The sequence below is a fragment of the Chanos chanos genome, chromosome 9, assembly GCF_902362185.1.
Source record: "Chanos chanos chromosome 9, fChaCha1.1, whole genome shotgun sequence".
NCBI lineage: Eukaryota > Metazoa > Chordata > Actinopteri > Gonorynchiformes > Chanidae > Chanos > Chanos chanos.
The window spans coordinates 6,456,903-6,471,207 of NC_044503.1; the positions used below are offsets into that span (position 1 = coordinate 6,456,903).

Sequence of the window (14,305 nt, forward strand, 5' to 3'; positions counted from 1 at the left end):
ACGGAAGCTTTTTCGAGTGCACGAAACATCCCAGGGTGAAGTAGAGGGGGCGCGGAGGCGGGGAGGCGTATGGTAAACAACATCTCAGGATCAGCTCTCATATCATAAGGGATCGGAGCCTGGGGATTTTTTTGCAGACAAGTCTCTCGTGCCCTCTACAGAAACCTATAGAGTGCAGTTGTGAGCCTGTCTCCCAGTGAGAGAAAATGTGGTGCCTCACTGGTATAATCCCAACCTGTCTGGACAGGTACACAGACTGCCTTTAGGCAACAGTAGAACACTCCCAATAGTAAAGAGGCTTAATGCCCCTGGCATTCCTTAAACAAACAGTACAGGCTCTCCGTGCACCACGAGGGCAATGTGGGAGAGCAGAGGAGAAAAAGAGGAGAGGAGAGGAGAGGAGAGAGGAGGCAAACGTGGAAGGATGGGATCAGTCATTGGGTCGTGTCAGCGCAGTGTTTTTAATTTAGCTGTCAAGAGCTGAGTCGAAACAGGCTGTGCGTCTGATAGTCTGTACATTGAAAATATAATAACTATAATTACCATAATCCCAGCTCTGCCTCAGTCCTCTGTCCTCGTAATACTCTAGAAAGACTTCGCCCAGTGTGGAGGTCAAGCAACTTTACACAGATTACAGAGGCTTGGTATCTCTCTTTTTTTTTTTTTTTGACTATGTTTGTTTTCCTCTCTTCTCTATTGATAGGGCAAGACACTGTGAGTCTGCTGCTGGCAGGCATTTTTCTTTTCTTTCTTTCTTTCCCTTTTTTTTTGATTGTAACCAAAGACCATGTTCCACTGAGCAGAGAAGCTCTGGGGGATATTAGCATGCATAGAGTGTGGATAGTGGAAGTGGATTAATCAAGGGGATGATGATGTCAGTTCTCTTTACCTTTTTTTCCCCTTCTCCTCTGCCCATGAGCACATTGTTTGAAGTTTTTTTTTCTTTTCTTTTGCCACTGAGAAACAGTGAGAGATTCATGAGCTGAATTACCAGGTAGTAAAAAAAAAAAAAAAAAAAAGAATGAAAAAAAAAAGGAAGTCAGGGCCTGTGTATGATGATGACTAAATGCGTGAATAGATACACAAATGAATAAAAGACGCAGTAAACTACAAGTAATTTTGTTATCATATTCTATAATATTATGCATCATTGTACTGTATTTGTCATGTCATAATAATGCCTTTATAGGCAGGACCATAGATGTCAGTCAAGCAGACATTTCAGGTTCAAATGATTCATGAACAACGTACAGAGATGAGCAAAAGGATTTCATCAATTCAACAATGCATGAGTGACAGAGACAGTTGTCTGTGTATGTGTGTGTGTGTGAGAAAGAGAGAGAGAGTGAGTGAGAGAGAGAGAGAGGGAGAGAGAGAGAGTGCACGATTACATTTGCAATTTGTGACAGATAATTTGAAGGGAGAGAGGTACAGGTACACAGTGAGAGGTACAGAAAGAGAGAGAGAGAGAGAGAGAGAGAGAGAGAACCCACCAGTGAGATGGACTGAAATAAAGCAGATGGATTAACAGCAGACGGCAGTTGGTAGAGATCTACTGTGCTCTGCATTGTAATTGTAAATGTTCCTAACACAGGACTCTGGTAATGCAGGATAAGGAATCAAGGTGCAGAAAATGTTACAGATAGCACTGTTTGTCTCGACAACCTAAACCAACATGTCGCTTCTCCTCAAGGACAGAATGTGAATGAAAAGTAACGGTGTGGAAAATTATCGTTGTTGTTTCTTGCCCTTGCGGCTATGTACCTATGCAGGCAGGCTAGCGTCTCTGCAGCGGCAGATAGTGAGGACCATTGTGCTCCTTTGTAAACAGACGGCTCTGCCAGGAGACGAGTAGCACCGTGGTTTTTTGAGATTTGAGTCCGTTGCTGTGATCAAGGCAGCCCTCTGCACATTGTAAAAGGCCCAGAGACTGCTGCCAGTCACTGAGAAGTTCGTAGATCAGTGTAAGGCCTGTTCTGCTTCTCGTCTACCGTGGCAATAAAGGAATTAATTAGCTTCACAATCAGCGTTGATGAAAGCTGGAACATGCTAATTTAGCGATGAATTCCAGGGCCTGCTGCAGTACGCTATCGGAATCATTTTCCCCACACTTGAGTCTAATCATCCATGATTCCTGTGCTAATATGTTTTTATTTATTGTATCCAATATAATTACCTCATCATCTCAATAGTCAACTGACTGAGACTGTAACTACAGTTTAAAAAAAAAAATAGCCCTGGCTTGTTTAATGTGTGAAACAGCAAATAGGTCTTTTTTTGTTGTTTAATGTTTGAAAGAAATTACTTTTAAAAATCAAATAAAATGAAGTACTGCCCAGAGGTTGTTTGGAGCTTTAGTTTACTGTTTTGGCACTGCTGTGGTTAAGCAAGCCTTTTGAATTCATTGACCTACCGATACTTAACACAGTAGCAGCCAACTTGTCTTCTGAAGCTCTAGTCTCCTTGCGGCTTTTGTTTCATCCCTAATTTATCACACCTGACTCAGCTAACCTAGGTCTTGAGAAACATCTTATTAGAACCAGGTGTATCAGATCGGAATTGGAAAAGACACTTCCAGTACGCCAGAATCCTACAAGGAGGGAGACCATTAGCACCGTGGCACTGTACCCACGAGCTTATCAATTTCATTGGTGATTTTCATAACTTAATTTATTGTCATGCAGATAAGACATTTTATGCCCAGACAGTCTGAAATCCTGTGACTGAGTACATAACTTTTCAAATATTTAGATTATCACCTCCCTGGATGTGTTAAAATTACCCAGAAATATTTACACTGCATTGTTTGAAAGGCATTTTGATGTAGAGACATTTATCCTGGGCCCTGAGTGTGTAGGCCTGACTCATTCAAATGTCTAGGAGCAGACATTTTTCACAGCGTGAACGAAGCAATAGCCGTGAGGTGTGTGAGAGCGTACTGACTTCCACACGCTGCGTGCTTGCTTCACTGAAACAGAGCCTTGTACACTTAGTGCTTCTGTTTATGATGGAAGGCACGAAGAGAGCCAGTGAGAAAGAGAGACAAAGAGAGAGAGAGAGGGAGGGAGAGAGAGACGGGGAGAAAGAACAGAAAGACAAGATTCTGTCAGATGTGTTGTCCTCACCCAGTTCCTGTGTATGTATGCTATTTTTGAACATCTCTCATTGACAAGTGTGTTTCCTCAAGCTAACCTGGTTAGACGCTCATCATTATACAGAATATAGTACCGCGTCATGGAAATTATATTATTTTATTTTTTTTTATTTTTTCTTCAGAGAAACCAGCAGATGGAATGATTTTGATGTAAAATAAGACAGTAATAATAATAATAATAATAATAATAATGCTCCTACGTGGGTTTTAATCAGGGCAGTAAACATGTCTTACCCAGCTTGTCTCCTAATCTCATTTTCCCCTTCATTAATGAAATTAGTTTGACACTAATCATGATAATTGGAGATTTCCCCTCATGATATTGCAATACTCCAGTACTGTATTTATTAAAAGCCACAGATAGGCCAGGACAAAGGCTTTCAAAGCCCGGTTTTAATTCCTGTTGCTCGCGAGCTCGCGTCCTGACCTCTGTTTCTATTCACGAATAGTAGGGGCTTTTCAGTTTCCTCTGTCTCACTAAACGCTGTATTAGCCCAGCTTTCCTTTTACTCAGTGAAATGTTAGGTTAACTTATTCTTTATTATTATTGTTGTTATTATTATTATTATTATTATTATTATTATTATTGCTCTTGAGATGGTTGGCTTATTCGCTTTTTCCTCTTTGTTCTTGATTTTAATGGTTGCTTGCCAAAAGGTGTATTTGTCTCCTTTTTGATCTATAATACAGAGGTTTAGTGTTGGAGCTGGTTTTGGCTTAACTGTGTTTTCTGATGCTCTTCCTTTAGTAGTTTATCGTCTCCCGGGACACATTTGACTGTTGATAAAAAGAAAAACTCAGTGATTAAAGGAATTCTGTTGTTTAACAGGGAGGTAGTTTCACTGGAGGCTTCAGGTATTACAGTCTCTGTGATTGTGTTCTCGTCGCGGTGGCAGTACAAGGGAAATAACATGGTTTGTCAAAGTTTTCCACGTCTTTCTCTCAAATTATCCAAAACATTGATCTTGCCACATCTTCATGTAGTTCTTCAAAAACAACAAGGCACAACTAGTGTTTGGCGGGGGGGGGGGGGGGGGGGGGGTTGGCTATTAGTCATCTGAACAACAGCACACTGTAGATCATAAGTGTAGCTATTAAGAATAATGCAGAGTGTACACTCGCTGTCACTTTTCATTTGTCACCTCAGTGTGAGTAGTGGAGCTTCGCAAGAGTCCAATCTAGTCTGTAGTCAGTGCCAGCTCCAGATGACAGCACTCCGTGATCCTGCCATAAATTACTGTCCGCATGTTCCAGAGTGAATCAAAAGGACTTGTACCCCGTGGTAATAACGAGAGATATTAAAGGAAGTTTAAGAATACCTCGTGAGCGTTGATCATTTAAATGGAATATAAATATCTGTGTTATGACTGGTCTCGGTGTGAAGATAAGATTTCTCTACTTATCCTTTTCTCTTCGACGGCTAATTGACGGCCACCCTTGGGCCGAGTGCTCCGCAGACATGTTAATTTGCGATGCTGGTATTGTCGTCTGGAGGGGAAAAAAAACAGACTTTGTTGTAGCGGAAGGGAAATTAATATTTGCATGTGAAAAGGTGCTGCACTGGAGTTGTAATGATTCCTCTTATTCACAGTTTGGTTTGCGCTTTCGTTTTCAGGCCACGTTTTGGTTTGTAGCACGGTTTGGGTGGAAAGAAAAGTGAACCACTCTAAACTTGAGTACCTCTCTATTTAAACTTAAATAAATTTAACACCAAAAGACTGAATTTAATATAAACAACAACAACAAAAAAAAAACCTTAAACGAGAATGAAAGGACCTTTCAGCACCTTTCAGCACCTTTTATTTTAAGGTTCTTCTCCATGACAACGAGTGGAAGAGATCTACACATCAGTATCTTTAAAGGGTATCAGTAGGTTTTCATCAAGAAACTGACTGCAAGACTCCTGTTGTCATGAATGAACACAGTGCTGACGCACTGCTACACCAGTGTTTTGAATAAGGTATACCAGCATCAAATTATGATTAATGATATTCTTAATGATCAAAAGCGCAGCCAGTGTGGACTTTTCTATACTAGAAATATATATTCCCTGTGAACTGGCGCACCCCCCCCCCCCTCCCATAATAAACAAAAGAAAAGAAAAACACTGCAGTTACAACGGCTGAGGGGGGGGGGGGGGGGGGGGTCCAGGGCTCACTACACACAAATTGTGAACCAAACCGTGGAGTACAGAACCACGGTTTTCAGTTTCAATACAAAACCATTATACACTTACTCAGTACGAATATTACTTATCACTCAATACTTCTGTTTTCAAATACTGGATGTAAAAGCAATGAACTGGAGATATTCTCTGTGGAATATTCTGGCAGTCACTGAATGTCAAAGTCCAAGGAAAGCCATTAAACTGTCATTTTGTTTTGAACTCTATCAGCTTGTCCAAATGAGTGTTTGGAGAAGTGTTCACTCCAAGCACTTTTTTCAGTGGATTAATTGAAGCCGTAGTGGCTAAATAATCAGATTATTTGGTGAATGGTTTTAGGCAGAACCCAAAACCCCCCCCCCCCCCAAAAAAACCCTCTCTCATTTATCACAGGAGCTTTGCAGCGTTTACAAAAGTGAAAATACTGAAGAGGAGTTTAGTGCACTGCTCCCCTGAAATACCTGAGTGGACTCATCCTTCATGCATAATGGATATTTTCCACATTTTTACTACTTTTCATATGGCATTGGTTTTATAATGCGTAGTAGTAGTAGTAGTAGTAGTAGTAGCTTGCGTTGTCTTATTTAAAATGAAAATGAGGAGACTCGTTATCAAAAAAGCTGCTCTGTGTCACACGCGTTAGGTATAGATTCTTAATCTGAGCCTTGAGCAGTTTGTATGCATTTTATTTCATACAGATTATCATAGAAGAGTTCTATGCCTTCTGCATTTTACTACACACTGTGTCCCAGTTTTGGTTTTTTTTTTAGTAACTGAAAATCTTGCATTGGAATGCAGAGGAAGTGCTAATTATAGAAAGGTGTCTTTCTTTTTTTAGGTATTTTATGATTTTATTCTTCAAAGAATATCATAAAACAATTCATTTGCTGAAGATTTTTTATTTGTTTATTTATTTTTTAGTTTTTATTGGTTGCTCAGTCTGCTGAAGCTTTACTAAATATAGTAGTAAATTGGACTATTGTTGAAAGATCAACTCAAAAGCATTGTATGGCTGTTGTTTATTTCTCAAAACAACATGAAGTTAGATTTAAAAAAAAAAAGGATACCTCCAAGAAGAATAGCTGAATTAAAATTTTAAATTGTGAATTTTAATCGGTTCAAAAGATGTCACGGTTCAGATCTCCATTCAGACTATCAAACAAGAAGGAATGCTAATGAATGGCTTACTGACCATTTGAAAATAAATAGAAATCTTGCTTTATGGATGAGCAGTGGAATAAAGTTAAACATCGGCTGCCAAACTTTCCAGTGTTGAAATTTAGTTGATTTATGTCATTCGTAAGAGTTTATGACGCACATGTGAATAGCAGTCTGGCAAGCTTGGTACCTACTGTCAGACATTACCAACCAACACATCCAACTAAACAGTCAAACTTTGTTTTCTTTTCTCATTAACAAATTACAAGGTCTGAACTAGCGATTTTATCAAACTGTCCATTGCAGCGATCCCTCAGTTTTACAGTTGGGCAGTAAACAACAGGTTGTCTAATCATGTGTAGGTGAGATGAAAAACTGTTCAGAGTGTGGGCCTATGTGTTAGGACTTGCAGTTAGTTTTTTGACGCTAGAACATTTTGGACTGTGTTGATTTTTACCCGCTGTGGTGAGCTAAGTTGAAGCCAAGTATCTGCACATGTTGAGTGCAAGAAAAGAAAAGAGAGAGAGAGAGAGGGGGGGGGGGGGGGGAGAAGTAACATGGAAGAGTAGGTGAGCAATGACTGAATCTGCAATCAGGGTAGTGTCAAAATATCTATGTGACTGCACACCTCTAAATATTGCTTTTTTTTTATTGCGTCTCAGGAGATGTTTCCCACAGCCAAGGCTGAATCCAGAGGGATGGGGGTGAGGGATGGGGGGGGGGAGGGGGGGGTAAACTGATCCCTGCACCGGTCAATTGAAACTAATTCACAGCAGGTCACAACCTAACCTCAAAGAGAGAGCCATCATACAGACTGTGCTGAAATCTTCCATCCTCACTGCGGGAACCCTATCAGGGTACAGCCAGACCTATACTGTCTCAACCAGCAAGCCACGTTATCCAAAGACAGCCAAAGATACTGCTCAAAACTCAACTATTTCCGCCACCTATTTGTCCAGTGAAGGCCAAGGATACTGTTAAAAACCAATTCGTCTCGACCTGTGTGTTATCTTATCCAAAGAAAGCCAAAGATAACACTCAGATATATTTCTTCAGTTTGAAAAATGTGGCCAACAGTGTGTCTCCACTCTCGTTATAACTGCAGTTAAATTAGTTTAGGTTGAAACCAAAGTAGATCGTAGTTCATCTGACAAAAAAAAAACAGTTTTAAATGATGTGAAGTAAATCTGTTGTATAGGTAACTGAAGAACATATAGCAAAGAAGTTCTGAGAGACCTAGAATCGGAAGGGTGTTGCGTTTTAGTAACACTTCTCTGTCGTAAAAGGCGAAACTCAATTTGGCGTTTGGCTAAGCGTTGTTTGAGTTTATCAGGCTTTCCTAAGATGAAATACCCTGTTGCTCTGTTGACTTGTAATGCGGATTGCTCTCGTTCTGCAGGAAACTTTGAATATAAATAGAAAATTGTGACAAGGAACTTGTTTTCTCCCAGATAGAACATATGACAGCCGCCACCCCCCACCCCCCTCACCCCCCCACCCCCAATAACCAACACCACCGCCGCCGTCGTCACCACTTCCAAGAGTTATGTGTAATGTGTGTCGCGTTTGTTTTCTTGTTCTTCAATACCAATGTATATTGTATTGCTTCTGCCATTGCATTAGGTGTCTAATACACTGCTGTTTGAAAATTACAAAGCGCAGAAAGAATAAATAAAAAGAACAATAAAGTACACGTTCTAGCAACAAAGCGGTTCGCCTAGGTTGTGTCTCTCGCTGTTGAAATTTAATTGAGCACATGTTGAAAACCTCTAACTGTGTGGTGGTTTTTTTTTTTTTTTTTTTTTTTGTCGTCTGTGATTATTCTCTGTTGTGTGGTTCTAGTGGTGTGACTAGAATAATATATAGGTCGGTGGGGGGGGGGGGAATCAATTTCCATGTTGTATTTCTTATTTTTGAGCTTGATTTAAAATCAAAACCAATTTGGAAGGAATAATAACAAGAAGAAGAAGAAGAAGAAGAAGAAAAAAAAAGAAGGAGACTATTTTGATCTAAATTTACTCTGCTCTTTTCTTTTCTTTTTTTTTTTTTCTCAGCTCCAACCATCTCACAAGCGACTATTGCTCCTCAGCCTCTGAAAACAACAACCACTACAACAACAACAGCTCAGCAGAAAGGTTTGGTAACTACCATAACTACGGCGGGGACGAAAGCTGGCAACAAGCTTCCCAAATCACCACCCGAAGTACCCGAGACTACAACCCCTCCGTCCCTCGACTCCTTCCCTCCCCCAGAGCGATTCTGTGAGAGCGTTGAGAGAAGGGACATACTGTGGCCCCAGACACAGAGGGGCATGCTAGTGGAGCGGCCCTGTCCCAAGGGAACCCGCGGTAAGACAGACTGTTTATCACCTAACCAAAGCCGAATTACCACGCTCACATCATTTACACGCAACACGCTACTCTTATAAATCCACCGCATAGTTACAGGCCTTACTCACCAAGGACCGCTGAATTAGTCGTTTTATAGTTCGCCGAACCTTGTGTAATAACTTTTCAAACTGTTATGTTCCACGCTGAGCGCTATAGCATTTAGCGTACGTAAACTGTAATAGCAGTGCGGTGATTGCGCGGGGATAACGTTTCATGTATATCGCCGTGTAAAACAAAATCTTGCGCGAAAGCCGAGGTTAATAGTGTGAAATGAGAGCGATTTTTATTAGACGTTACATAATGAGACCTCATCCACAAATATCACCTTTTTTTTTTTTTTTTTTCTTTCTCCATAGGCACGGCTTCCTATTTATGTGTGCTTGCCACCGGAGCTTGGCATCCAAAAGGGCCGGATCTAAGCAACTGCACGTCCCACTGGGTCAATCAAGTGGCCCAGAAGGTTTGTGGGAGACTGTTTCTGTGTTGTGAGCGATTCAGATCTGCCTTTTTACCTCTAACCGTTCATTGAACCCAATGCCACGAATGTAAAATAGTCCCTAGTGCCAAATTTTGAGGCCCTGGTCTTTTCCACTCCATCTCCAGTGATTGGAAAAACAGAGAATACATTGCCTTCAGCTATCTAATGGGATGTCCTGCTGTTTGATCTGATAAAACCCTTTGGAATTTATGCTTCAAACACGCTAATGTTTGATGATGGCTTAGGATAGGATGTGTAGTCATTAGAGCACAATGTTCAACTCATAGTCTCATCACCTCTTGCACCCTCGAATTAACTTTTATCAAGAAAATGCCCCAGCTAATGTACTCACTGAATGTTATCAGTTTTTAATTAGTAACCGATTGCCCACGAGTGAATTTCTTTTTCTTTTTTTTTTTTTTTTTTTGCCCGCGAATATTTCATCGCCATGGGAACTTGTCATAATGAGAGGGCAGAGCCTCATAGTCTAAAATAATATTTTCTGTATCACGCTGAGACGATAATTCATAACTCTCTAGATCCGGAGTGGGGAGAACGCGGCTAACCTCGCAAATGAGCTGGCCAAGCATACCAAAGGGCCCATCTTCGCCGGCGATGTCAGTTCCTCGATGAGACTGATGGAGCAGCTGGTGGATATTTTGGACGCTCAGCTGCAGGAGCTCAGACCCAGCGAGAAAGACTCTGCCGGCCGTAGTTTTAACAAGGTATTTTACTTTGCCGAAATTTCACCTTCTCCCGGGACCGTTTTTTTTTTTTTTTTCTCTCTCTCAGCTTTTTATTACCGTACGAATTATATATGTCTTATGTGGGGTTTTTTCTTTTTTTTTTTTTTGGTCCCCCACTGGCATTGCAGGCTTTGAGTGGCCATCAGCGTGTGATCATCGATGAGTTAGAGAAAAGTTTCATTTAAGCCTGGTGGGGGACAGAAGAGGGCCCAATATACAGCTTTACTTTTACTGAGTTAAGGAAAAACTTAAGGACACCAAACAGTCCATTTAACACTTATATATATATATATATATATCTCCTTGCCTCCAAAGACCAATTGCTACCAATGGACTGTACCTTGTCTGTGATATCTGAAACGTATGTTAGAGTGATCAGAGCTGAAACATAAATATAACATGATGTCTGTTTAGAGAATCTTTCTTTTCTTGGCCCAGACCTGGACCGTGCCTGTATGTGTATCTATATAGTTGTTGACACTTGTTTTTTCTTTCTTTCTTTTTTTTTTTTAATGATACTTGACTACGCTTTTTGTTGGACCTGTAAGGCCATGTGTTCACTTGGAACACCAGACTCTCTTGTCTTCTGACTCTGGTCCTGCCTTTTGAAAAATGTGTAACAACCTATTGTCCTCTGAGCCTTTACTGTTGCAGTAAATGAAAAGTATGGTGGAAACTGAACAGCTCTCACTAGGATGTTGAAATTCTTGGATATCTGTGATGGAGCTTCAAGATTTTTCTAATTGTCTGTTTCTCTGTTTGATCTCTCTCTCTCTCTCTCTCTCTCTCTCTCTCTCTCTCTCTCTCTCTCTCTCTCTGTCCAAACGAAAAAAAAACAAACAAAAAACAAAACAATAGCTTCAGAAGCGAGAGAGGACTTGCAGGGCATATATGAAGGTATCTACTGTATCTGTCTCTTCTCCACATGTCTTCCTTTCCTTTTTTTTCCCCTCCCTCCCTCCCTCCCTTTTTCGCAGCAGCATGCTCCTTCTCTCCACTGCCATATTTCTTTCTCTTATTCTCTTTTTTCTCCCCGCTTCGTCTGCTCTCTCTTGCTTACTGGCCCTGTACAGTCACAACTCGAGCCAGAGGTGCAATCGCAGGGGCTGGGAAAACATATGCAGTTACTAATTTAATTCCTGTTTTCCCACAGATTCAAGAGTTTTTTTTGTTTTGTTTTTTTTCTTTTCTTTCTTTTGGATTTTCTGTTTTTTTTGTTTGTTTGTTTGTTTGTTTGTTTGTTTGTCTCCCCCTTTCTCCTTGCAGTTGAATGTGTCTGTGCTGATTGGTGTGCTGTCATTCGATGGTCTTGTTTCGCAGCTTGGTGGTCTTTGTTGTCTGACACAGCATTTTGGGCAGATTTTTATGGTCATTATGCTGAACGCCGGTTTCAATTACTACCCCCAATTTTCATCAAATGCTTACTTTTCTTTCTTTCTTTCTTTCTTTTTTTTCTTTCCCCCCCCCCCCCCCACTTCGAAGGTTAAGAAGGTAACAGCTATACGATTCCTGCCCGCACCCTGCCAAACAATTTCATGTTTGTGAAAACACAACAAACAGAAGTTAGGAACCGTAGCTTCTCATTAAAGCAATGTCACGTTCTATTTTTCCAATAATTGCATTTTGCGCTCAGCAATATAACCATTTAATTCATGCCCTTCTCATTTAATTATGATTGTTTTATATATATATATACATAATATTTCGGTTGGTTAAAAGAGGCCATGAAATGCACACATATAAAAGAGCCCAAAACTTTTAAGGTGAAGTAATGATTATCAAACACAGAACATCCTTATGTGTTATAAATGAATTGAGTGTTAAATTGTTTTAAACATTACAAAACAAGTAAAATGCAGGGAGGGGTTGTGTCCTCAAATCTGTCTGATACATTTGGATGACCTGTGTATTCTTTACTGAAGCAGACAGATGTGCATTGATTCCTTAATTGGCTATATTGATCTGAGTAATTTCCTCGGCGAGTCCACTGTAGCAGTATTGGATTTTCTTCATTTAATTGTAATTCTGTTTTTTTTTTTTTGGTGATTAAAACAACCCCAAGTTCTAGTCTACCAAGCACAAGCTTACTGTACTGTAGAACTCTGAAACACAATTTTAAATCAGGCAAAGCTAGTCTTTGTGCACACAAGTGATCCTGCATTTGGCTCTAGAGATATTGTAGAGGGGTTTTTTTGGGGGGGGGGGGGGGGTTTCTCGGAAATTGAAAAGCAAGTGGCCTTGGCTAACCTCTCATTTTTACCTTTTAGGAGGAAATTATCTTGTGTTATTTACTTGAATTTTGAATCACTGTCATAAACGTGCTGTGTTCCTGAAGAAGGAGCATGCCAGATACATTTCATTATTTGATTTTTTAAATTTCTATTATTATTATTTATTTTTTTTATTATTATTATTAGAATCCCTGATCATCGACGATTCAAGCATGTTTGCTTTTATTTTCGTTGTAGACTGATAGCAGATAAGGTCTTTGCTTTGACTCCTGACCTCTGCTAAATTGCTGACAGCCAATATTCCTCGTGTCTGCAGGCTATCGTAGACACTGTCGACAACCTTTTGAGACCAGAGGCATTGAAATCCTGGCAAGATATGAACATTACAGAGCAAACACATGCGGCCACTATGCTACTTGATACCCTGGAGGAAGGAGCCTTTGTCCTTGCCGACAACTTAATGGAGCCTGCAATTGTCAAAGTCCCAGCAAATAACATTAGTAAGTAATATTTTCTGTTGAAATGAGCTTGTCTTGGCAAAATGTAGTCACTAGTTCTTTTTTTGTTTGGTTTGGTTTTTTTTTTTCTTTTTTAAAGAAACACTATTAGAGTCTGAGTTTCTCTAAAGTTTTTATGATACAGGCTAAACATTGTGTCATGTGAATAGTCTAATTTCGCTTCAAAATTAGTTTAGAAGAGACTTGTTACACCGAATCAGATTAAATTGCTTTCTTCAAAGTATGGTTAATACAAACTCTAAAAAAAATTCTAGATATTTTTCACTCCCCGTGGATGCTGCTCACAATTGTAGAAAAATTAGTTTATGTGATGTTTCCTAAACAACATTAGCTGATTGAAAAACCTGAGGCAGTTTTTTTTTTTTAGTTGTGGCATCTGCATGTAGGAACAGGCTGTATCATTCTAATTGATTTTTTTTTCCCCGTTTTCACATAATAGGAACGAACGCAAATGTTTGAAACGTTTGAACACTTTGGCTCTCGCAAATCTCAGTTTTATATCCGCCCATAGTCGAGAATTGCCTTTGCACCCAATCAAGCCTTTGTGTTCTTTCACTGCACTGCTGGCCAGGCTCAGACTTTAGCTCTGCTGGAGGTTACGTGCTCTCTGGCATTTGGCGCAAAACCAATCAAGACATCAGTAGAATAAACCCAGATTTGACTGTTTCACTGCTCTCTTGATGAACTAATACAGCGTGTGATGTGTAGTGTTTCACTTTTTCTCTCTCTCTCCCTCCCTCTCTCTCTCTCTCTTTTTCTCTCTCCCTATTGAACAATGCCAAATCCAGTCCTGGATGTTTATGTGCTGAGTACAGATGGTCAGGTGCAAGATTTCAAATTTCCACAGAGCAGCAAGGGCGGCATTTCTATCCAGCTGTCGGCTAATACTGTCAAACTCAACAGTCGTAACGGTAAGCCCCGACGCACTCGCAATTTCACTCATCTTTGCAGACAGGGGAAAGAGTGTTTGCAGAAAGAATGAGAAGTGTTAAGTAGAACTGCTGTTTTCTCTCTGTCTCCTTGAAAAAAAAAAAGGTGACTGTAAGATTGGTTTGACGATACAGCTAGACGGAAAAAGAAAAAGAAGGGAATAAAGAAAAGGAAAAAAAATAAATAAAACCAATTGTTGGGAGTGTGGTCTTCAGACATGTGGCGAAAACATTTCCACAGTTAATCCAGCAGTTTGGTGTCTGTTTTTTTTTTTTGTTTGTTTTTTTTAAACAGTCACTTCGTAATATGTTTAAAACTGACATAAACGGGAAGTTTTATTCAAAACAGGCTTTGTTGGAATGAAAACAAGTATCGCGTTACATTGACTTTGTCTTTATTTGTGGATGTTTCCCCCCGGATCTTTCACAGGTGTTGCTAAGCTGGTGTTTGCGCTTTATAAGAACCTTGGCCAGTTCCTGAGCACGGAGAATGCCACCATCAAACTGGAGAACGAGGCAAACGGACGTAACCTGTCG

At 40.2% G+C, this 14,305-nt stretch overlaps 1 protein-coding gene across 7 annotated transcripts in view; it reads left to right on the top strand.

Moving 5' to 3' along the window:
- Positions 1-14,305, top strand: part of adgrl2a (adhesion G protein-coupled receptor L2a) — a 74,391-nt gene that overhangs the window by 40,621 nt on the left and 19,465 nt on the right. For 6 of the 7 annotated variants that reach the window (XR_004025578.1, XM_030784807.1, XM_030784808.1 and 3 more), the window contains 7 exons: positions 8,531-8,824; positions 9,223-9,326; positions 9,884-10,069; positions 10,949-10,987; positions 12,638-12,821; positions 13,628-13,750; positions 14,199-14,305. The exon at positions 14,199-14,305 is cut by the window's right edge and continues 99 nt beyond it. Coding sequence is in view for 6 of the 7 variants with exons in the window: in XM_030784807.1 (XP_030640667.1) it covers positions 8,531-8,824; positions 9,223-9,326; positions 9,884-10,069; positions 10,949-10,987; positions 12,638-12,821; positions 13,628-13,750; positions 14,199-14,305 (1,037 nt within the window). In the remaining variant the exon portion in view is untranslated. The remainder of the gene's footprint in view (positions 1-8,530; positions 8,825-9,222; positions 9,327-9,883; positions 10,070-10,948; positions 10,988-12,637; positions 12,822-13,627; positions 13,751-14,198) is intronic. The other variant, XM_030784809.1, reaches the window with a different exon arrangement.